This window comes from Rhinolophus sinicus, chromosome X (genome assembly GCF_036562045.2).
Source record: "Rhinolophus sinicus isolate RSC01 chromosome X, ASM3656204v1, whole genome shotgun sequence".
Lineage (NCBI taxonomy): Eukaryota > Metazoa > Chordata > Mammalia > Chiroptera > Rhinolophidae > Rhinolophus > Rhinolophus sinicus.
The window spans coordinates 8,314,734-8,338,029 of NC_133768.1; the positions used below are offsets into that span (position 1 = coordinate 8,314,734).

Genomic DNA, 23,296 nt, shown 5'->3' on the forward strand with positions numbered 1-23,296 from the left:
TCTGTATTCTCTACCCGCTCATGCCAAAACAACTGAAAAAATAATAAACAAAGAACCTCTCTCATTCCTATCCCTCTACTCTTAACTTCTACCGGAAGGGGTTTTCAGCTAACTCCCATCTCTATGTAGGGCTTATGTGATCTGTTTATTCAACCCCTACACACCCTTTACTTCATTCCTACACACGCTTTGATGTGTAGTTTAAATTCAGTCTCCTCCACGAAGCCATTCCTAACTCTTCTGGCCCATGTTCATCACTTCTTCTCTAAAGTTGAGCAGTGACTCAGCACTGCACTCCCTAATTCTACATTTGCCTCATGTCCTGACCACCTCCACCTCCTAGATGCCACAGCATCCAGGAAGAGTAATTAGAAAATTCCTGAACAGCGCTCACTGGTTTAGAAGAACTCAGGGTAGGTGCCTAGGGCATACGTGACTCAAAACCAAGGCCATTCTTACATGGAAATAATTTGAATGTGAATTTCTGTGTTCCACATTGCTATTCATACAAAAGCTTCCTAACTTATTCTCTCCCTGTCTCTAACCAATCTATAACATGGATTATACCACCTTAGTAGAACCCTTCCAAAGATTCAGGGTTTAAAAGAACCAACCACCTACTTCCTTACTGAGACATTCATTACTCTATGAACATAGGTCAATCTTCCCTCATACCTCACCAGTACTTTCCCACTTCGTAGCCTTTACTCCAATCCAAGATGGCTGCATGGGCTACTTGCTTTCCTGTAATCACTTCACAGAAGCAATGCTCTCCTCATATTTCCCCTGGTGCTTTAATTTTTGGTTCCGAATCCTTCATTTTGATTCAAGGTTTAAGTCAAGACTCTCTGTAATAGAAACCCTTGTAACCTCTTGTTTCCTTGTACAACTTTGCTGTTATCAGGATATTTTCATATTCTTTATAGTAATTAGTCTTCCCAACCATTGTGCAGTGCCAGTTGAAGAATTTGTATTCCCAAAGTTTAGATTAGGAAACTCAGGTTCAGGAAGGTGAATAGATTTCTCCAAGAACACATGGATAGTGAGTTATAAAGCTACCAAGCGCTCTCAGCTAGGAGTCATTTTGCCCTGTTCCCAGCCCCCACAGGATACTTGGCAGTGTCTAGAGACACTTTTGGTTGTCGCAACTAGGGTGGGGGTGGGGAGGAGCTGCTACTGGCATCAAGTGAGTAGAGGCCAGGGATGCTGTTAAGCATCCCACAATACACAGGGTAGCTCCCAGTACAAAGAATTACCTAGTCCCAAATGTCAATCATAGGGAGGCTGGGAAACCCTGAACTAAAACCTGAACTAGATTAGTAGGCCTTTTCTACTTCCTATTCTATATTTTTGTTCTTAGTAAGTTAGATTGGTTTGGGTTTGAGGCACAGCTGGAGCTTTACTACCCACAGGGCTGACCCGACCACTATCCAACATGTCAACTTCATGGGACTTAGAAAAAGGAGCCCCTTTCTAAAGATAGTTCACTGCCTCCTGCTGGGACATTGTCCCGATAACTCCGCATAGCTACAGTGACTGAGGTACATGGCACCTTCCCCAGAGTTGTGAAATGCACAAATGCACAACCATAAGTGGATACTTCCTGTGGGACACTGGGAAAGTGACTTAACCCTTCTAGCCCTCAGTTTCCACCTCTGAAACATAGGGGCAATGGTATCTCTCTGTGTAATGGAGGATTAACCATAATGTATAAAGCCCCTAGCACATAGCTGGGACATGGTGGGAGATACAAAAACGGTAGCTAGTACGTCAGCATGCTAAATTTCATTTGTGCCTATCCAAGAATATTTCCTTCTCTTTGGCATAGGCAATGGAGTCTCGTTCTGCATTTGGACTGAAAAAGTGTGTCTGAAAATGATTCTAAAAAAGCAAGATTGAGTTCAACTGGACTTTCTGCTTTCCTCAATGACGTCTTAATCACCTAAGACCCGATTTTCTCCCTCTCACACAGTACTTAAGAAATGTCAGAGAAGCAATCGACATACCTAGGAACACAGACAGGGCTCTGCGTTTACCCCATGATTAGGCAGATGATTCTACAGGTTCTGTTATATCTATAGTCAATAAAGGATGACACCCAGATGGGTGTCAATTATGAGAATTATAGTGTATCCATCAAAGAGCTGTGTCTGCTGAAACAAGCTGTCAGTGCCATATTCTGAAACCTGAAGCCAGCAGAGGTTTCACTAATTATAACTACCATAGAGGTAAATGGCTAACTCAGGAAACTTACATTCTCATACCGATAGGGAGGATGAGGATAAGAAATGCAGAATTGCCTTTGTGGATTAAAGTGAAAACATTATATATGACCATGATTTTGGGGAAAGAAATTTGGCAAACACAGAACTGAATCTACAATACAGCTGAGTTCTGCTGAACAAGGATTTTTTTTAAAGTTTCTGTGGTTAAGTTTGGAATGCCTTTGACCCCCCACCCGTGTTGATTTATGATGCATGTTAGCATATTAAAGGATCTGAGATCTCCTGGGGCATCCAAGGTCAAGGAGAAGTCTGACTTCATGGTATCAAAAAGGGAAACAGGTTTCTTGTTAAGGTGAAGATTAAATAGGTATTAATAAAACATCACCTAAAATTGAGGCCAGCATTTCCTTCATCCAAGGGTGAAACCTAAAATTGCCTTGAAGTGGATGAGTATGACCAAAGCAAACCGGAGCCTAAAACCTCAGATAGGGTGGTCACACTGGGGCCTGAGTGGGGACCAGGTTCAACAAGAACACCCCAAAAGGGTCCATGGGAATTCAGCAGTTGGCACCATGTGGCATCGAGATGCATGGCAATGGTCAGCAGAGCACACCTTCTAGTTCCCTATATACCTGGAAGCAGGACTAACCTTTCATTGCACAAAGCCAGTCCATATTTGGGGGAAGGGGTGTTAAGGAGAGAAAGGACCTCTCAAAAAGAAGGTACTAGAGACTTCAAGCTATAGGGCAGATGGGAGCTCCAGGAATAAACTGGAAGAATAAAGAGGTGACATCACATTTGGGCTCCAAGTTAGAGAGGAAGAACAAATGAACTACAAGGACAGCAATCTCCCCCCATCTCCATGACTCCATTTTTTCATGATTGTAAGCACCTCTGTAGCTCACTGTTTGTCTTCTTGACACAAATGGAAATTCGAGGTCTTGGGGTAAAGCATCATTATGGAAAATGACAGCCTCATTTAGAAGCATCCTTGAAACATAGGAGGTTAGTGGCCTATGTGCTCTGAGGAACTGTCCCTCCAGAGAAAACCTTGCATTCGTTCTTCTTCCTACATAGACAGATCGGTCGGGAAAGGGGAGTGTCATTTCCTCCAGGTGAAACGTTTCACCAAATTGATGGTTTGCCCTTTCAAAATAGCAAACAGGAGGAGTCACAGCATCTGCGGCCGCAGAGGGGTGCATACCTCTTGCCCATCTTTGCTGACATTGTCATTGGCGTGCCTGGCCACGATGGACAGGAACTGCAGGAGGCGGTGGAGCGTGTCGCAGTTGCAGGGAGGCAGAAGGTAGATGAGGAGCTGCAAGGCGCCCAGCTGCTCCTCTGGCTGCAACACTAAGCAAGGCAAAAAGAGGCGCTAAGTAAGTAAACGTGGGGCTCATGCAATTCACGTTCAGAGAAGAGGCCCCCTCTCAACTGTGTTCAGAAAGGGATTATCAAGGCGAGTCACATTTTATTCCTCCATCTACTCTGCCATTGCTTTAGCAACATGGCAGCAAGTTTCTAAGAAGGATATCAAGAGTAGACCTGGGCAAATGTTACATCTAGAAAAAGTACTAGAATCCAGGTTAGAAAGGTCATTTAATTTCCCTTACTTTCTCCTCCCTCCGTTCCCTGGATTACACATCATTTACTTTACGGATTGCAGTTTTTAATTTTTAGTAAATATTGACTAACAATGACTGAGAATTGGTGAACATTTTAAAATTTGTGTTTTTTAAAACAGATTTGAGGCCCTTTCTGTTGAGCAATATACAAGGGATTTTTGTTGGCCATAACCCAGACACAGCACGTGCGCGGTGTCTTCTCTCTCGTTTTCAATCCTATTGGAATTGTAGCGTTGGAGGAAGAAAGACATGGAGGCTGACACAGCTCTGGCCTAGTCCTCCTCCTGTTCTCCTCCATGGCTCTGAAGCAGCCACAGTGACAGTCCTGGTACTGGGCTATGCCATCCTGCTTTCCTGAAATGTTGCCTAGCCCCCTTTTCTTACTCTGGATTCCTACGGCTCCCCCTTCCTTATACCAGAAATGCAAAAGCTCATTTTTCGGCACAGACTCAATGTGAACTCTTGCTGTTACTTCAGAGCACTTTCTACTGTCCTAGGGTCATCTGAAAGCATACCAAATTCTTCTTGGCTACTTCCCTTTGTTCTCTTGCAACTTTCTTCTTGCTAATTCTCCCCAGGGTAAATTTCAGAAAATTCCCCAAATAGCCCACTCATTAGAGACTAATAAATAAGGACCAAAAACGTTATCTGGAAACACATGTACAAGGTTTTGATGAGTGAGCTGGACATCCGGTAATTCAAGGACATATTCCTGCTAATGGCTGTATTACGCACAGAGAGTATTGATGAAAGCTGTGTACAGCTCCCTGGTGAGAAGCGGGTCCGGCATGTCCCTCAGGAACTCCTTCAACAAGGCAGCCACATCATGAACGCTGTGCTCTTCCTCCAGAGAGACATCAACGCCACGGTCAAATTCCTCGCGTAACTGGAAAAATAACAGTTCAAGTGGCAATCTCATACACCATACCTCTACGTTCAGTGCCCAGCAAAAGAAGTGCTGTGACTTGCAGCATCTGGTATTAAGTTGACACAGACCCAAAGAGGAGAAGCTCGCAACATGTCACCTTGGTCTACAGAGTCTATGCCACCCAGCCATGACTATAGACATATTTTCAATGCATTATTAAATTAAAGTATCTGTGGGTTTACTTTTAATGATGCAAGCAGAAGGGCTCATTAACAACACCTGGAAGGTTGGGAGGAAGAGCTAAGGGGTTAGGTCAACTATAAATGTGGGAGGGAAGAATTAATCTATCATATAGCAGTTTTGCATGTCAGCAATCCTACCATGTTGTAATGTTGACATCCTAGAGAAATACTCAACAAGAAGGCAAAGAGATTTTTCTGCAAACAATGAAATTAAAAACCCTGATGAGCCATTCGTGACTAAGGCTTGAAAGACGACAATAACTAAATAAGAGCTGGCTTAGACTTGTCAAAGTACCCTTATTAACAATTCCCTCAAGGATTCCCTGCCTCAAATCATTATATTAGGTTTATTAGCATTTATAGCAGCAGGAAAACACAACAGCAAGAAGAGGGGAGTCAATTCTGCCACCCTACTTTCATCGCTGACAGCTCAGCTTCCCTTATGTATTGTTCTGTGCTGCAGAAATAATTACATGAGTTCATGAATCTACTCTACGCAGTAAACTTCTGTAAGCATTCACGTGTTCAATCATTCATCACCCATTCATTCAACAAAGATGTGCTGCACACTTCCTGTGTACTAGGCCCATGGTGACAAATAAAGAGGCAAAATCCTTCCCCTCCTCCAGCTCTCAGGCTGATAGAGACACAGGTAACAAATTGGTAATCCCACAAATGATTAATTAACTCTTAATACTGTGGCAATTATTTTGAAGGAAAAGTGTTGGCACTAAGAAGGGACACAACAAGACAACATGGTAAGTTGCAGCATATCTCATACCTGAAATCTAAGTCTAAATAAGCACTAAGTACATTTTTATTAGATGATCTCCACGCAAAGGTTTTCCTTTGCTGGATCCAGATATAATTAGCAAGTCATTTCTAACACTCACCACCTCTCCATCTGATGAGAATGCCCCTTACTGTCCTGAATGGCCCATCGATTCCAGGCAATTTCTCATTAGTGGGCATCAGGCAGCCAGAAGGAAGACTTCCACTGGTGCCACTCCTATTTGTGATCATTCAAACACACCATGTTTCTTTTCTGAGCACACACACATGCAGAAAGAATGGACTGGGGAAAGAGCTTGGTCTAAACTGCGTGATCTTGAATTTAACACTGGTCTTGAACTTAACACTGGCTAATTTGTGTGATCTTGACTTCAGTTTCTTAATCTCTCTAATCCTCAAAAGAAGTGGTTGAAAGAGGTTACTTTTACAGCTGGTGGGTGAGTTCAATGAGATAATGTTTGTGAAAATATTCTCCAATTCCGCACAGGTGAGAAGCTTAAGAAATGTCACTATGAGATCTTTTTTTCTGAGAGTCCTGTTGTGAATGGAGTTCAATAGTCTCTTGCGTGACTATTAAAAATAAAAACCAGCCAATAAACCAAACAGAAAACATACTTCTTTTGAAAGCTCCTCTTATCTTGACAAAAAAGATAAATGAGGAGGCATTTATTTCAGTTAGTTTCAATAATATGAAAAAAATGTCATTTGTTCACCTTCCTCTAACTAAAAACTATTTTGATTTGGCTTCATTTTTGAGTTCCTTGTTTCTTTCTCCTGGAACCAACAAAGGGAAAATAACATTTTCATTTTCTTTTTTTTTTTTGAACATTTTCATTTTCTTTATGCCAACAAATGAATTCTTTTCTCAAAGGACGGTTTGCTTTTGTGAAGCCATCATGAACACAGATACATGCCTGATCACAGGGACCTATTGTTGTAGCTCTAATATCAAACTTCTGTTGTGAGAATGTTAGCACAGTGCTGAAGGAAACCAAGGGTACAGTCCCTATATAAAAAAAATGAATTGGGGATCAATGATTCTATGGAAACTTCATAAGAGTTATTTATTTTCGAGAAAGTAAAGCTATATACATAGCATCTTCTATGAAGAGAATATTAATGGCATTGTTCACACTGCATTTTAGTAAAAATGGGTGCTATACAATTGTTTTCTATTTCTTATCACTTACTTATTAGGTACTCTCTGAATCTCCTGCTTTTAAGATTTCAATAAAATATTTATAAATAGATATTTATAAATTTTGTTTGCCTGCACATGCCATGGACACGTCTGGATGTTTTGCTTTTAAATGTTTGATCCTAACTCGATTGAAACATTTTTGAGCTTCTGAGTTGTTGCCTTTTACCTCTTGGGACTCAATTATACTATAATTGGTGGGAGGGTACAGAAAAGCTATTTAGAAATGAATTTGCATAAGCTTGAACTTGGCATGAGGTCATTCAATTAAAAGTCAGTGAAACGGACAATATAATCTTCACTTTTCACTTACTTGTCTCACTCTCTTTTTTGAGCTTCCAACTCGGAATATCCCCACTGTCTGGAGACCTGCAAATAAGCAAACAAAATCAACAGTCCTGTTTGATGGCTTGAAACTCTGCAGGAAATGAAAATAGAAGTAGAACAGAAGGCCATCACTGGGTTACAATACACAGGGCAATCGTAACTTGACTGCATGCACAAAAGCTTATTTATACCCCGCTCTCTTCTCTGGGAACCTACAGGTCACGCTATAGCAGCAGTAGCATTTGGTGGTGGACATTCCTGATGAAAATGTTTTCGCGTGACATGTATTTCCACACCTCCATGTGAGAAAAATAATGTACCAATTTCTCTCATTATTCAGGATAATTACTTAAACATGAATTTCATATGGATTTTTAGCTCTTTATCAATTTTTAAAATAGACATTTCTGGTTTTCCTGATAATAATTAAAATGGGTACTTATTAAAGAAAATCCATAAAATGCAGAAAAACATAAAAAATAATATACTTTGAAAAATACATTATACAGAAATAATCACTCTTAATAGCTTGGTTTATTTTTATCCATATCCATTATATCTATCTATCTATCTATCATCTATCTATCATTTATCTCATCTATTATCTATCTGTCAATCAACTATCTACCTATAGATCCATCTGTATCTCTCTCTCTCTCTCTCTCTCTCTCTCTATCTATCTATAGATAGATAGAGAATACTACTGTTCTGACTCAATATTATGCCACAAGGATTTTTATGCCAGTAAAAATTCCTTGGAAATGTCATTTAAAATGAATGCAAAATACTCTATTGTATGAATGTGTCACAAGTCACTTCATATTCCCCTGTGCATGGCATATAGGTCTCCCCAACACACACACACTTGTTTTGTATTATAAATGACCCTATTATGAACAACTCTGTACATAGGTCTTAGTTCACATTTCTGATTTTCTTAGGATCATGTCCTAGAAGTGGGATTATAGGGTCAATGCATAAAAAAGAATTATCCAGCCCCAAATGTCAGTAGCACCGAGGCTGAGCGACCCTGCTCTAAAAAATTAGGTCTCTTAAAATAAACAAATGTCATCAAAATCCCACATTAGAAATTCCAATTAGCTCCTTAATATCATTAGATTTCCAGACAACATTCACAGAAGTTCAGAAACTGGGAGTGGTCCATGTGCCTTTTAGTCTCTGAACGGATACATCCCCTCAGAATTGGTTTGATGAAGAAAGGGCATTGGTGTTCCGCAGTAGACTTCCCCACCGGCTGGATTTGGACACTCCGTGGTGTCATTTTATGTTCCTTTCTCCCCATTATTTCCACTAAAGGGAGAGTTACAGCCAGAGTTTTCTCAGGTTCATGTTTGGTTTATTGGAGCACTTCCCAAGAGATATGAGGTATTTCCTTCGGGGGCACAGAACGACGGAGTGGCTCTTCTTTTCCTATGCAAGCCATTAATCGTGGCCACTCATGCTCATTAGCTACATTGCTTCTTTCATTGGTGGCTCGTTTCCTCTTCATTGGGGATAATCACTTAGGAGGGTGAAGCTGGATTGGAGCAGCCAGTGTCCTTTCTGTCCCACATGAAGAGAGCTGGTCTGAGAGTAAAGCCAGCAGGTTTATGCATGCATGGCGTCATTTGAACCCTGGATCCAGCTGTGACTGAGTCTGGATATAGTACTCAGCCTTGCCGCACATAAATAGGATTGGGGGAGGGTGCTTTACTTAATCTAGTTTTATCTGCGTTCCTCTCTCTTGCCACTGAAAAAGTTCTGACTGGTACAGTATATAATTAAATTGGAAAAAATTTAAATCTTTATAACATTATTTCTTTCCATCCAGAAACAAAGTAAACATCTTCATTTGCTTAAGTCGTGTTTTATATCTCTCGGGAGAGCTTTGCAGTTTTCTTCAAAGAAGTTTCTTCTTATTACAGATATTATTACAGGTATATTATATTTTTGATATTAATATGAATGAATTATTTTATTGTTATAGTACATAACTGGTTATTGCTCTTATATAGGAAATGGATATCTTTTTGCATATTTACTTTAGGGTCTTGCCACATTATGTGTTAAGACTTTTTTAGTTGTTTTTCCAGGGTTTTTCAGTTAGAAAAGATAACATCTATAAGAACCCCAATGATCATTTCTGTATCTTATAAGTGGTGTTCCGAATTTCCAGAGTAATTTGAGACCGTTATGATGAGAGGCTACTTATCTTGGTGCTCGGCTCTTGAGTGGGATTTTGCTGTGTATCTGTATCTGTGTTCAAATGACTTTTGTTCCCTCCTTGGTGCTGCTATCAATGTGTCTGCCTCATAACTGAGTCCAACTCCCAGACTAATATATCGCTTCTACTTCTCTGGGAGCTTGAAAACAAGATAATCAAGCCATTATAATCAAATCCAGAATTCGATTTCATCATCTGCAAAATGAGCATAATAAGAATCTACCTCAAAAGTTATACAATGACTCAAATTACTTCAGACGATAAAATACTCAGAATCATATCTGGCATCGACTATTATATAAAAGGAGAAATAGGCCCTCAATGAACTGAGCGAGCCTTCTTTGTGCAAAACAGAACATTTTCATATAATAGTAGGTCTCAGCAATTTTAATTTGAGCCACATTTATTTTCTTATTTTCTGATGGTTTCCCAATAGTTGATGTTTTTACATGAGACATCACTTAAGGGCAGTTTTGACACAGGTGGAACTCTTCATTTGGCTGAATTCCTCCAGGATGTTCCGAAATGCCCATTTCTAAGACATTATTTCCTCAATTATAGTACTTTTCCACTCAGGAAAAATGACAGTGATTTAAAAAAAAAACTAGTTAGTGATCGATTGCTATAATTTGTATGTATCTCCACTGATTATAATCTATTTTAAATTTGAAAAACTATTTTTTATTGATTTGCATTTTTTTAGGTAGAGCAAATGGCATTCTTCAGACAGCAATGCTGTTCTCTGACATAATCCTCACAGTGATTTTCCTCAAAGAGAAGATACAGTCTAGGCATTCAGTAACTTGGACTTAAGACAGTCACTGATAAAAACAGGTGTACATAAAAAAAAGGCATAGATCTGGCAAAGAAACGTGACCTTTCTGTGTCCTGTCCCAGAAATTGACGTGATCACCTTTCTCTCCTTTTCATCAGAAACTGAAATGAAAACTAGACCTAGAGAGCCTGAATCTCAGGCTTAGGGAATTCAAGTAATGAGGGCAGCATAATAAGCAGGAGGCTCCACCCTAAAATCAGCCTAAATCTCAGAATTATAACAGAATTCGACTCTCCATTACATTGTCTGGGCTTTTTTGGTTTTTGTTTGAAATGTGTGGATGTCGTGCCGGGCGGCCTGCGGGGTCTCTTCTCCCGCTCCCCACATAAGAACGCAGGACATGGTGAGGCCAAAAAGGAACACCCACGGAGCCATAGGTAGGGGAGTCATACCACTATAGTCTCACTGGAGGCTGGGTTCACACGACGTGCGACCTGCTGTCTGCTTTTCTGCCAACTGACCAACTCCCCTCGCTAGCTGTAGTCCGCTGTGCTAACTGCAATGCGCGCTTGCCAGCCACCATCTTCTTGCTGGCCCCCATTTTTCTAGCGTAGCCACAGCAGTTATATTAGTGGCCAGTGGCTCACTGGTTATAGCTGACGGCCAACTAGCCACAGCTGATGGCCATCCAGTCACAGTTGATGGCCATTTACTACCTGAGCCAGCACCTTTCTATGTGAGACCAAGAGCCTGGAAACTGCTCTCTGGGGCTCTGTCCCCACAGTGGGAAATTGAGGATGTTAAGGAATTTTGACTTAATAGTATAGACAGCATTGGGGTGTAATCTAAGCGGGGAAGGGGAATGTACACAAATATAGATGGAGTGTAGATAATTGTCTGACACCAATCTTGGAGAGAATGAAGAGATATTTGATAAATGCTTATAAGGCTAACATGAATGAAACTGTTTGCTACCCATCTCAAAAACTGGCAAATAAAGTCTTATGAAAGAATTGTTTTTTGCTGTTTGCTCTTTATTCATTGGTTTAAAGTGACCAAGATTATATCTGTTTGATTTTTAACATGTCTCTTAGTTTTCTGGAGCCATTTGGTCTAAACACCATAAAAACCTGGAACAGATTCGGGGCCTTGAAAGATCACCCACATCACCTTGTTTCCTTTAGGCCCTAAACCGCATTTTAATTATTCCAAAACAAGAAAGCCAACTGCCCTGTTTTGTGTTTTCTTCCTTCATTTCTTTTTTCTGAAATTTCATTGTTAGTATATAGGAATGCAATGGATTTTTGTACATTGATTTTGTAGCCGGCAACTTTACTGTATTCATTTATTGTTTCTAATAGCTTTTTGGTGGAGTCTTTAGGGTTTTCTATGTAAAGAATCATGTCATCTGCAAAAAAGTGACAATTTAACTTCTTTATTCCCAACTCAGATACCTTTTATCTCTCTCTTGTCTGATTGCTCTGGCCAGGACTTCCAACACTATGTTGAATAACAGTAAGCTTAAAGGCAATGCTATTTTACAAATTATACATTATTTTCAAAAAGAAAATCAGAAGGCATACCGAGTTTTCTTTCACAAAAGCAATTACTCAAACTGGCACTAGATTTTTGCATGACTGGAGTAGGATTTTCTTGTTTAGAATTCTTTAAAATGCTCACAGTTCACTCTCTACATACTTTATAGGGAAAAATATAACTGTAAAAGTATGTGTCTTCTTTTTCTACCTCATAGTGAAATTGAGGCTGAATTTATATATTCACAGTACTGAACTCTTCAGTTGCTAAGCTATCTTTAAAAACAATCTGTTCAAACAATATTTATTGAACATCTACACTGTGTTAATCATGAGAAATCAAAATGACTAAGACCTTTTCCTTGACCTCCAGTTTACCTTCCAAGGAGAAGAGACAGATAGATAAATACATACACACACATACACATACACACATACATATATTAAAATTTTGTATAAACCAGTAAAATGTCAATACACATTAATTAATTCACCCATATTGTATCAAGTGATTTCCATATATAATGAGTTGATGAAGAGATTTAGATATATCCTTACTAATTTTTAATAAAGTCCCATTTTTATTAGAAAGAAGTAAATGAGAATGTTAACGGTAGTTATGTTTTGTCTACATAATAGCCTCAGAATTTTCTTTGCTGTTTTATTTCTTTTTTTCTTTATTACAATCAGCATACTATTTTTATGGTAAGGAAGCAATTAAGAAACTTTTCTTATGTCCACAAATTGCATGCTAACATTATAGCAAACAAATTTACATTATGGAAATGGCAGTTTGATGAGCCAAGTCTAAATCTGAGTTACATTTTTAAAGAAATGTACAATATTTTGAAGTCAACATGTTGACTGGAACGGAGTCGCCAAAAGGGTTATCTGAAGAAATTTTAAGTGGACAACCTTCCACAAAAATGCAAATAGCAATACAGAAACCTGTTGTCAAAACCTATGTATTTTCATTTCACTTAAGGAATGGTTTTCAAATCTTCTTTTTCAAGAAGCTGGACTCTTATTTTTTAAAGGAAGCCTTATGAGTAACTTCAATGTACAAAAAAGATAAAAGTGGCTCTGCTCTGTTTGAAGGGGGCTCTGGGGACAGACTCAGTCCAACAGATCTGCCTCTCCCCTAAACTGCTTGACCTCCAGGGTCACTTCTGAGGACTCTTGGGGTCTGGGCAGTCTGAATGCCATCGAGTAGATCTTTGTCCCCCAAATCTTGGTTAGTCCAGTAATCTCTTAAGCAAACACTCAACTATCTTCACAGAGGAAACTTTGGCCCAGAGTTTGAGCAAATGAACACAGAATTAAAATGCGTGCTTAAATGAATGATGCTTGAACCAATGAAAGTCTTTAGTACTTGCTCGCTGACAGACAAGTCTGCTTACCGTGTTTTTCTAGATGTTGACAGCAGCTATCCACCAGCCTGGGGACCTGTCTGTAAATAGGATTCAGACTGAGTTTCTTATCTCTGGCTTTTTCTTTTTTATTTTGCGCCTCAGCCGGCAAGGAGAGTTGTAAAGCTTCAAGCAGTCGAGACTGATTATCATCAAGATCTGTGATAGAATCCACTGACATTGCACCCTGCAAATTACACATAGACGTGAACAAAGAGTCCAGACAGAGAAAATCAAAACAGCTTCCCTCAGATGCCATCCAATAAATACTTTTGCCGAGGATTATTTATCACACTTGAAATAATACTGCTTGATTTAATTGTGCTCTTTATATATTTAAAAAGGGGGGGGGGGAATCACCTTTTGAAAAAGTTAGAAAACCTCCATGACATAGGGTAAGGTAATGGAGGTTACAATTTCAACAACAGACAGCATTTTCCAAATGAAAGACGAGATGGCAAACGTATGTTTAAAATATTTTGACCCAACCACTTTGTTCCTTGAAACAATCACATACTCAAGGAATGAGGTCAAGTCAGAGAAGTCCTGTGAATAAAACACACAAACATGACTCTAGGAAGCAGATTTTTAAATAGCAGGATTCCATAAAACAGTCTGAGTTTGCTTTCCCCCCAGAAGCAGCACAGAGTGCTTGATTAGGGGAGCGGTCCCAGGAGACACCTGCAGGGGATTGGGGAAATAAGAAAGGAAAACTAGCCATGAAGGCAGCGTCACTAAGCCTCTGACCGCCGTGGGCAGCTGGAGTCCAACTACAAGGGGGTATCTGGGGGACAGTGTAGATCAAACACCCCAGAGCGATCCCTGTTGAGGGGTGAGGGAGCTGGGGTACTTATACCCCAAGTCTGGGGTTGGGAGGTGACCTTAATGCCTAAGTCCTTGCAGCCTGTCCTCTGCATGGGTGGGCTCTTCTGGTCACCAGAGAAAGCCCTCAGCAAATAGATGAGGTGCTGATAGCTGGCGTGCTGGGAATGGGAAAGGCTGAGGGCAAGGGAACAGGGCACCAACCATGTCTATAACAGCCAGAGGAAGCTATTGGCTCCTGGTGTCCTAGCAAGGCCTGGACAGAGGAGAGGGCATTTGGGAGGCCCATTGCCTGGCCCCAGATTCCCAGAAAGGTCTAATGTAGAGTTTTGCTGTTATTGCCATATGTGGTTTCTACAGTCTGAGAGAATGACAGGATTGAAAGAACAATTCCATCATGCAAATTCAAATAGTCCACAATGTTGTCATTTCTTCACTTTGAAACACAGCCAAAGCCTTGAAAACTAGCACTGGCTTAAGTGCCCCTTTATCTTGGAGATTCTAAGCGAGAAGTGCCTGCGGTTTTACCTAGTCATTGGCTGGAGGTAACAAAGATTTAGGGCCTCTAGGTGAGAGGAAGACGGGAGAAGATTTCTCAGTGACCCAGGAAGTTGCAGAGATGTTTATCGACGGACTCAGCCCATCACTAACCAGTTTGCCTGAAAGCTCAGCTTTCCTGGCTTGAAATATGAAATGGGGAACACCAATAATAGCACAGTGCCGAGAACACAGTACTCACTTAAGAAACGGTCCCATATTGTTCCAATATTGATTTGAAAGAAATATTATGTTTGAGAAAAAGAAAGTTCCATTGGTAAGGAAAAATCTGATTGGTTATGAAGACCGGCAGCAAATTGACTGGGCCAGGCATGGTTCTAAGCTGGAGACGAAGAGATTAACAAAAAATCCTGGCCCTCCCCTCAAGCCTCACAGTCTCGTGGGAAAGTCTGGTAATACGACAGAAGATTGCAATAGACCGGGATCAATGGTGATTCTGTAGAATGTTCAGGAGATCATGGGGCATGTGGATAACCAAGGAGGGGCTTTGAGAGGGACCCAGGAAAGGCTTTGAGGGTGTGCCAGGTGCCATATGCAAATTCTCCCTGAATGGAGTTGTTGACAGATACTTGGACACAAATGACATTTTCAGTTTTCACATGAGCAAAGACTCAAAAAATAACCTTATACATCTTCCGTTTTCCTAGCATTGACGACAGAGAAAATATTGGCCAACTCACCCTCCTCCTGACCCGTGGAGCCGGTTCTGGAGTGTTCGGGGAGGTCGACTCATTTGGTGTTTCCGAGGTGGAGCTGAGAGATGAGTTACTGCTTGACAGTTCTTTGTTTTGTCTTTTATTTCCAAACGGGAGGAGGGAAGCCACAAAATCAGATGTGTCCTTCTGCTCGTCCCTCTGCAAGTCTTGCTTGAGTTTATAGGCCCGGTCATTTGCGATGACTTGGGATAAGGGCATTCCAAATGCCTGCGGGATGAATTCTGGAATCAAAGAACAAACATTCACTTTCAGAGAAAGACTGGACCAGTGAAGACTCTCACTCATGTTTCAGACCTCGGGGCAGACGTATTCAAATGACTGTCTGCAGAAGAATTGACTGATCAGTCAAAATGCGAAGATGACTTTTTCATTTATCAGAGTGGTCAAAGATTCTGTTTCAACAGAGAAAGCCAATATGTATCAAGAATGCAGGCTTTAGAAATCTAGGCCTCTAGTTTTTCTCCATGTATCTCAAGTACGTTTTAAAGGAAAGAACTTTATAGAGAAATGTGACGTTTTTCATGGAACGTATGGAATATTTTATCATCATGAGTGCCCAGTGTTGCAAACTGTTAGTGTTCAATTTATATGTCTCAAGAGCCCCCAAAGCTTAACAAGGCATGGCCCCAAAGACTCTGCACTTCTCCATTCACTCAACAGGCACCTATTAAACACCTTCTGTGTACCATGTCAAATTACGCAATGGGGATTACAAGATTTATGAAAGGTAGGTCCAGCCTTTGCTCTTAAAAGCTTCCGAGGGTAGGGTGGGGTGGTGGAGCACAGAGTTGGATATGTAAATAAGTGTAATAGTGTCTATTATGTACCAGAATAGAGAGATGCATGGAGCGAAGACTGAAATTCAGTTAAGTGGTTACACCTGGAAGTTCCTAGTAAAAGAGCCAGCACACGAAATGATAATCTGAGAGACAGAGGAGCATCTGGGGAAGCAGCTTGCTCTTTCATATTGTGCTCCTTAGCCCTACATGCTGTCACCCATCAGCTGGGTTGGGTCTATCACTCTCATGATCTGTACTCAAACCATTCTGCTGGCCACATGCGGAAGTGGATGTTCCCCATTCAATATCTGGTGAAGGGCACAGATATGATTTGTTAAATCCTCTAGTTAGGACAATTTGGGGGAAGGAGCATAATATGGAACTCTATGGCTTTATTTGGAGCTGTACATCCACGTGCTTTCTGGATCTCTGTAGTAATTTGTACACACATACACTGTAAATATTGATCCTTAGGGTCAGGCATTTTATTGGCAATATTTTACATTCATGCCGAAAAGCATTAATAACTAAATTAAATGAATTATTTCCTTTAGACTCAAAATTAGGTCTCCTAGAAGCAGCAAACTGGAGTCTAGCCTCTCCCTTGTTTTTATAACCCGTACGAATAAAACCAGAACAATCAAGGGAAAACAATTCTAAAGTTGTTTGTTCTTTGAAAGAAAAAGCTAACATTAAATCAGGTGGAGACAGGCCTTAAAGGTTTTCTTCTTTGATCCATGGCAACATTTTCAACATCACTGAGCCAATGGCCAAGTCTACATTAAAAGCAGAAATGGCACTTGAAAAGTCTGTACCTCTGGTTCTATAAAAACATGCAATTCGTTTTGAAGTGGAAAATTAAAACTTCAGCATTTTGGTTCAGCATTTTGAGATTTTTAGAGGGTGCTTCCCATTCTCCATCAACAAACTAGGTGGCATATGATCATAAAAAAATAATTTAAGCATTTGTTTTGAGTGATCCATGTGGAGTGTAGCAAGACCCAATACCCACTACTGACAAAAGGCCACTTCCACTACTAGCAAAATTAGAAACCAAAGGGGACCATACCAGGCCATCTGCTATGCACCTCAGGATTTACTACGTAAACCAGTACTGTCTCGTCTGTGGTAATAATCAAATATTCTTACTTCAGAAAGGTTGGGGCAAGTCTAGAAACATGTGGATGGCAAGGCTGACAGCTACACAGAATATACAAAAACGCTGAGGGGATAATAACAGCAAAAAAGACAAGTGACCTGTGTCTGCCCATACAGGCATCCTTCTAGCAGGATTGAATATGAGATGGGGGCTATTGATGCCTCTCCTAGTCATGTTTCCTATACAAGGAAAACCAACAAGACTCATTGAGAGATTTCTAATATCCCTGGAAGAAACAAACAAGAAAAATGGTTTCCTTTGGCATCTGTCATTTTTAATATCTGAAAGTCTGTCACTCTACCTTGTAAATTGGCATATTGAATACAAATTAAACAGGTGGAATACATGAAGTCATTCTTCCCCAATTTTTATTTCTCTTTTATTCCCATTCAAGAGACATAGCCACCTATACCAGATGTTTCATTTCTCGTAGACTTTCTTTCCTGGCTGTTATTCTTTCAAAGGTAGGGTGCCGATGTTGTCTCTCTCGTTTCTTGTTGCGTTCTCTTAGGGCTTACAAGCTTCAGAAAGGAGACCTCTCTATGATTTAAACTTGTGTGGCCATGTCTAGTCTGTAAAATTCTAGGCAGAATGCCTTGAATATTATTGCTTCTCACAATTACGGCTATTGTGGAACTGAGGATTCATCACAAGTCTATTGAGCAAAACCTCCTTTCTGAGTAAAGTGTTGGGCACACACGCTTATCTGGGGGTTCAAAGCTCTTCTGTTAGGGGGATAAAGGAACCTGGAGACCCTGGGACGATATTGGCTAATAAAGTTGATAATAGGTTTTGAAAACCATAAGGACATTACCCAAGACTCACTGTTCTGAGGCCAGCAACGATGTGCATTACGTTCTTATCTACGGTATGTGTTCAGTATGGAGACCGCTTCCCCACTGTCCTCATTCGTAATGGCTATCTACTCTCCCTCTCCACAAACTATGGGGTCAGGAGGTGGCGTGTGATTCTCTTTGCTCCCCACTACAAGTCCCAGATCCCACTCTCCCACTGTGTGAGGGAAACCTGCTACTGCAAGGTTCCCCTCGTCTCCAGCTCCTTGCTATCTTCTGTTGTTACTGATTTGGACTCATGGAGAGAACCCCGCCCCCCACAATCTGCCATCATCCTGGGTGACTTACATGTCTACTTAGGTGACCCATCTGATTCTCTGGCCTCACATTTCCTTGACCTTCTCTTTCCCTCTTAACTTTTTCCTGCATGCCATCTTTTTCACCCACTCCCTCTGTCCCATCCTGGACCTTGTCCTCACCAGAAGTGATTCCACCTCCCTCCACCCCAAGTTCATGTTCTACACTGCAGTGTGGCCCACACTTTCCTGTGGAGGTAGACCCTTTTGCTCCTCCCCGATCACACTTCCCCGGTGCGCTAACCTCCAGTAACAGCACTCAATGACAGCATTTAATACATTTTCGTTCAGAATTCCTACATAGTGAAAACTGATGCTTGACTTTTCTACTGCTATACAATAGGATGCAAAATAAAGTCATATCAACTATTCCTGTATAATACTACTGCACAGCTCACATAGAGTAACTGGCTTAGACAGTCAGCAACAAGAAAACATGACATGACATGATTTCAGCATAAAGAAAGGTGCCAGACCTGAGCAATCCCCAGATTTTATGTCGATAAATATATGGCATAATCTGAAAACATCCCGTGGAGAGGGCACCTATCTCCAGACTCATGCCACAATCAAATCCACTCCCCTGGTTCTCTGATTAGGAAACACATTAACTGAAACAAAGTGGCTATTTTTAAACCTTTCCCCCCAAAATGATCTCTTCTTGACAGAAGCAAGACATTTTCTGACGTTCTAATATTTTAAAAAATACTCTTTGGTTGCCAAAAATTTAATTAAGAGAAGCGAATGGCTTGGAACTATCCTACATGAAATATGTTTTCTGAACCAGCAGCAATCTTAAATTAGTTTCCACATGGAAATCAAAAGTCATATGGGCACTGCTTAAGTGGCAGGATGGACACAGGAGTGTCACACGATCTGCTGTACATTATGTCAAGGCAATTAAATAAAATACGGGACATGATTCATTCTGATTAAATCAATTAATATAGTGGCATATCAAACATTTAATGAATCATTCTTTATTGGGAAAGCAATTAGATTCTAATAAGCTGCTCGTATTTATTTTTAGATGACTTAACCTAAGAGGTCATTTAGAGTTTCCTGTTTTCCTTCTTTTACTCTTGGATTCAAATGATTATCATTTTTCACATGTGTAGCTGTTAGGAACTCAAATGCTAATATGCAAATGGCAGAAAATCACCTGAACGGTTACAATTGGGTTAGACCTGCGTGCTGCCCTCTCACACCCCGGTTCCCAGGACATCCATAGAATGGCTGTGTTGACATAGATAGGACTTCATGTTCAGAAAAGCTGCCATGGAATTAAGCTTCACTGAAGCCTAGGGCATCTTCTTTTTAAATATCATAGCTACTTTAAAAAAGAAGCGAAAACCTCTTTTGCCATGAAAGTCTGATATTTCTCCTCTTAGTTGGATGGGCATTGTGTCTTTTCTTTGGAACCATCGGGACCTGTCTTTTTTTCCCCAGCCAGCTACCCGGGCAGCCTTATAAAACACTGCCAAGTTTTCACCGAGCTTATATAATATATAAATATGATTTTGTCTGAAAAAAGTACAGTGGTCTAGTGCATACTAGCCAATTACTTCCCCTGGTCCTTCCTTCCTGGCTTGCTTGCATTCTGGCTTCCTACTGTGTTGTGATATAAGCAAGCACACATACATCTCCCTCTGTTGAGGGAACTCAAACATTTCCCACAAAAATGCCCATTCTGTTTAGTCTAGCCTGGATGGGCACTTCTTGAGAATCACCAAATTCTACATTATGAGTATTGAAATCCCAGTACCGATATCATCATCCTAGTATACATCAACTTTAAAGATAACACATTACTAATAGCAGTCTGAATGACCTCTTTAACGTACTCCATAAACACTGAGAACTACCCTAAGGAAAAGGTGGTCTGTGGCAGGAAGAGCATGAGTAAAATCTCTAGTTTATGAAAGCTACCCTGAGACATATGAAAAGATGCTCAACATCACTCATCATCAGAGAAGTGCAAATCAAAACCACAATGAGATATCACCTCACCCCAGTCAGAATGTCTATCATCAACAAGACAAATAGTAACAAGTGTTGGAGAGGCTGTGGAGAAAAAGGAACCCTCATACACTGTTGGTGGGAATGCAGACTGGTGCAGCCGTTGTGGAAGGCAGTGTGGAGGTTCCTCAAAAAATTAAGAATAGAATTACCATATGGCCCAGCAATCCCTCTCCTGGGTATCTACCCAAAAAATCTGAAAACATTTATCCATAAAGACAAATGTGCTCCAATGTTCATTGCAGCTTTATTTACGGTGGCCAAGACATGGAAACAACCAAAGTGTCCTTCGATAGATGATTGGATAAAGAAATTGTGGTATATATACACAATGGAATACTACTCGGCTATAAGAAAAGACGAAATAGTGCCATTTGCAACAACATGGATGGATCTTGAGATTATTATGCTAAGCGAAATAAGTGAGACAGGAAGAGTCGAGAACCATATGATTTCACTGATATGTGGGATATAAAACTGAAAGCAACAAAGGAACAAGACAAATAAATGAAGAAACAAAAACTCATAGACACAGACAATAGTTTAGTGGTTACCAAAGGGTAAGGAGGGAGGAGGGTGGTAGATGAGGGTAAAGGGGATCAAATATATGGTGATGGAAGGAGAACTGACTCTGGGTGGTGAACACACAATGGGATTTATAGATGATGTAATACAGAATTGGACACCTGAAATCTATGTAACTTTACTAACCATTGTCACCCCAATAAACTTTAATTAAAAGAAAGCTAACCTGGCTACTAATATTCATTTAAAGATAAGGGCAAGAACACATGAGCCAATTAAACAGAATACAATTTATCAGACAACGACAGGTAGCTGGACAAGAGTTAGCACCCTTTGCCTTCATTACTCCAGCAGCAGATTCTGCTGTAATAGGACACGCCTTGGTGAGTTGACTGGTGAATATGGACCAGAGTTGTCATCTTAGAAGTTGTACATTAGTAGTTTATAAAATTACTTGTACCCAGTACCCCTACAGACCAATAGAATGAGACTTTCTGGGGTAGGGAATTGGACATTGAAATTATCGTACAATTATTCCACAAACTATTCTAATGTGTAGCCAGGGGTAAGGATCACAGACATTTTCCCTCCTTTTCTATGGTTTGAGGTAAACATTTGAAATATCTGGAGATATTTTGATTGGTGGTGGTGCTACTGGCATCTAGTTGGTAGAGGCCAGCGATGCTACTAAACACTTCACACGATGCACAGGACAGTCCCTGACAACCAAAAATTATCCAATCTAAAATGTCAATAGTCGCAAGGTTGAGAAATCATGCTCTAAGGGAAGGAAAACATTGGTTTTCCATTCTTTAGAACTATTTATCTCCTTTTAGTCCAAAGAACCAAATGTCATGACCCTTTAGGCATGGTTCAAAATATGAGTGTAGAATCTGGGATCGGTGGTGTGGACTAGGTCTTATCCAATACTGATCACAATGCACTTCTTTTTATACCGTCAGTTGCATTGCCTTACATTACTTTTAAGCAGAAATTGAATCATTATATAAAAGAACTTCTAGGTGAGGCACACAGCTCTCCTTACTCAACATTCATTTACTATGTCCCATAAAATGTAAATTCACTCATATGACCATGCCATTCAGCAGTCATTTCACATGGGTCCATAGAAACAAGGCACAAAAAGTTGTACTGTGCTAATGGGGCCCAGGTGCCCATTGTGTGGACTCAATGAATATTAGTTTGAATTGACCACAAATACCTCTGAAAGAGTCACTAAAGTGTCAATTCCCTAAATCGACATAGGAGGGGCCTCAAAACTATATGAAGAGAGTCAACAACTCCCAAAACATACTGGGCAAAGAATAAGCAAGCTGTGATCTAACATAAAAATGCTGAGAATGGCTCATCTTCAGTGACCCATGAGAATGAGACTGTTTCTTTCCAGTAGTCATGGTAAACTAATCCAAACTCTTTCTCATTCAACTAGCCCTGCCTAAATATCTGGATTTGCCAGACAGCTGGTTAGCGTTAGAGATGCTATCCATGGCTACTCAACCCAGGTTTTCTTTATACATAGCTGATTGGCCAGAATCATAATTGGAACCATAAACTTGGCTGAAGTCACATTTTGCTCCAACCAGTTGAACTCATCAATTTAGTACAGGGCCACTCAAACACAAAAGAGTAGACCAAAACAGTCCTTGATGACATTCCATAACAGAAATCCAGTTTACATAATAGAGTTGAACCGCGTAAATCCAGGCAGTTCAAAAACCCCACCAAATTCAACCATTATGCTCCATGGAAGATGCATTCGCTTTAGTTCATTCTGTCTCTTACCTCTGTCTCTGTTTTTCTCCTTCCCTAGTGAATCCAGTTTCTTTCTCAAAGATTTCTTTCTCTTTTGTCCATCTGCAAATGTTAAAAGAGCGAAAAGTTGTAAAAACAAGCTTACCAGTGATATTTTACATTATCAATAACTATATTTGAGCAAAAGCATGCCTTCACTTATTTCACTCATAATGTGGCAGTTTACACAGAGTAATGGCTCTGAAAATACATGAAAATCCCTGATTTGCATTGCACGTATCACGAGAATCTTGGTGTATGCCTTTCAACTTTGTTTCAAGCGTGGAAAGTACAGGAAACTTACCTCCTTTGGGAGTAATTTAGTTTTGACACTGTAGATATGTTTGTTTTTACTATTACGTGAGTCTCTTCCTATTCTTCACATTTATACAAACCAATGCCATCTTGAACCAAATCTCCATGAGAGGCGAGTCAACAGTACATACGACTTTGACATTCATAAGCCAGTAGAGTGTAACTGGAGAAGGAAATAAATGTGGGGATCCACAGATGCAGATCTAATTACTGCTGCACCA

General features: G+C 40.3%; 1 protein-coding gene across 4 annotated transcripts in view; it reads right to left on the reverse strand.

Annotated features, from left to right (window-relative positions):
• ARHGAP6 (Rho GTPase activating protein 6) overlaps positions 1 to 23,296 on the reverse strand; it is a 463,010-nt gene that overhangs the window by 35,350 nt on the left and 404,364 nt on the right. For all 4 annotated transcript variants that reach the window (XM_019746346.2, XM_019746348.2, XM_074323559.1 and 1 more), the window contains exons 3-8: positions 22,752 to 22,823; positions 15,281 to 15,537; positions 13,212 to 13,407; positions 7,264 to 7,319; positions 4,586 to 4,736; positions 3,430 to 3,578 (exon numbers count right to left, since the gene is read on the reverse strand). In XM_019746346.2, coding sequence (XP_019601905.2) covers positions 3,430 to 3,578; positions 4,586 to 4,736; positions 7,264 to 7,319; positions 13,212 to 13,407; positions 15,281 to 15,537; positions 22,752 to 22,823 — 881 coding nt within the window. The remainder of the gene's footprint in view (positions 1 to 3,429; positions 3,579 to 4,585; positions 4,737 to 7,263; positions 7,320 to 13,211; positions 13,408 to 15,280; positions 15,538 to 22,751; positions 22,824 to 23,296) is intronic.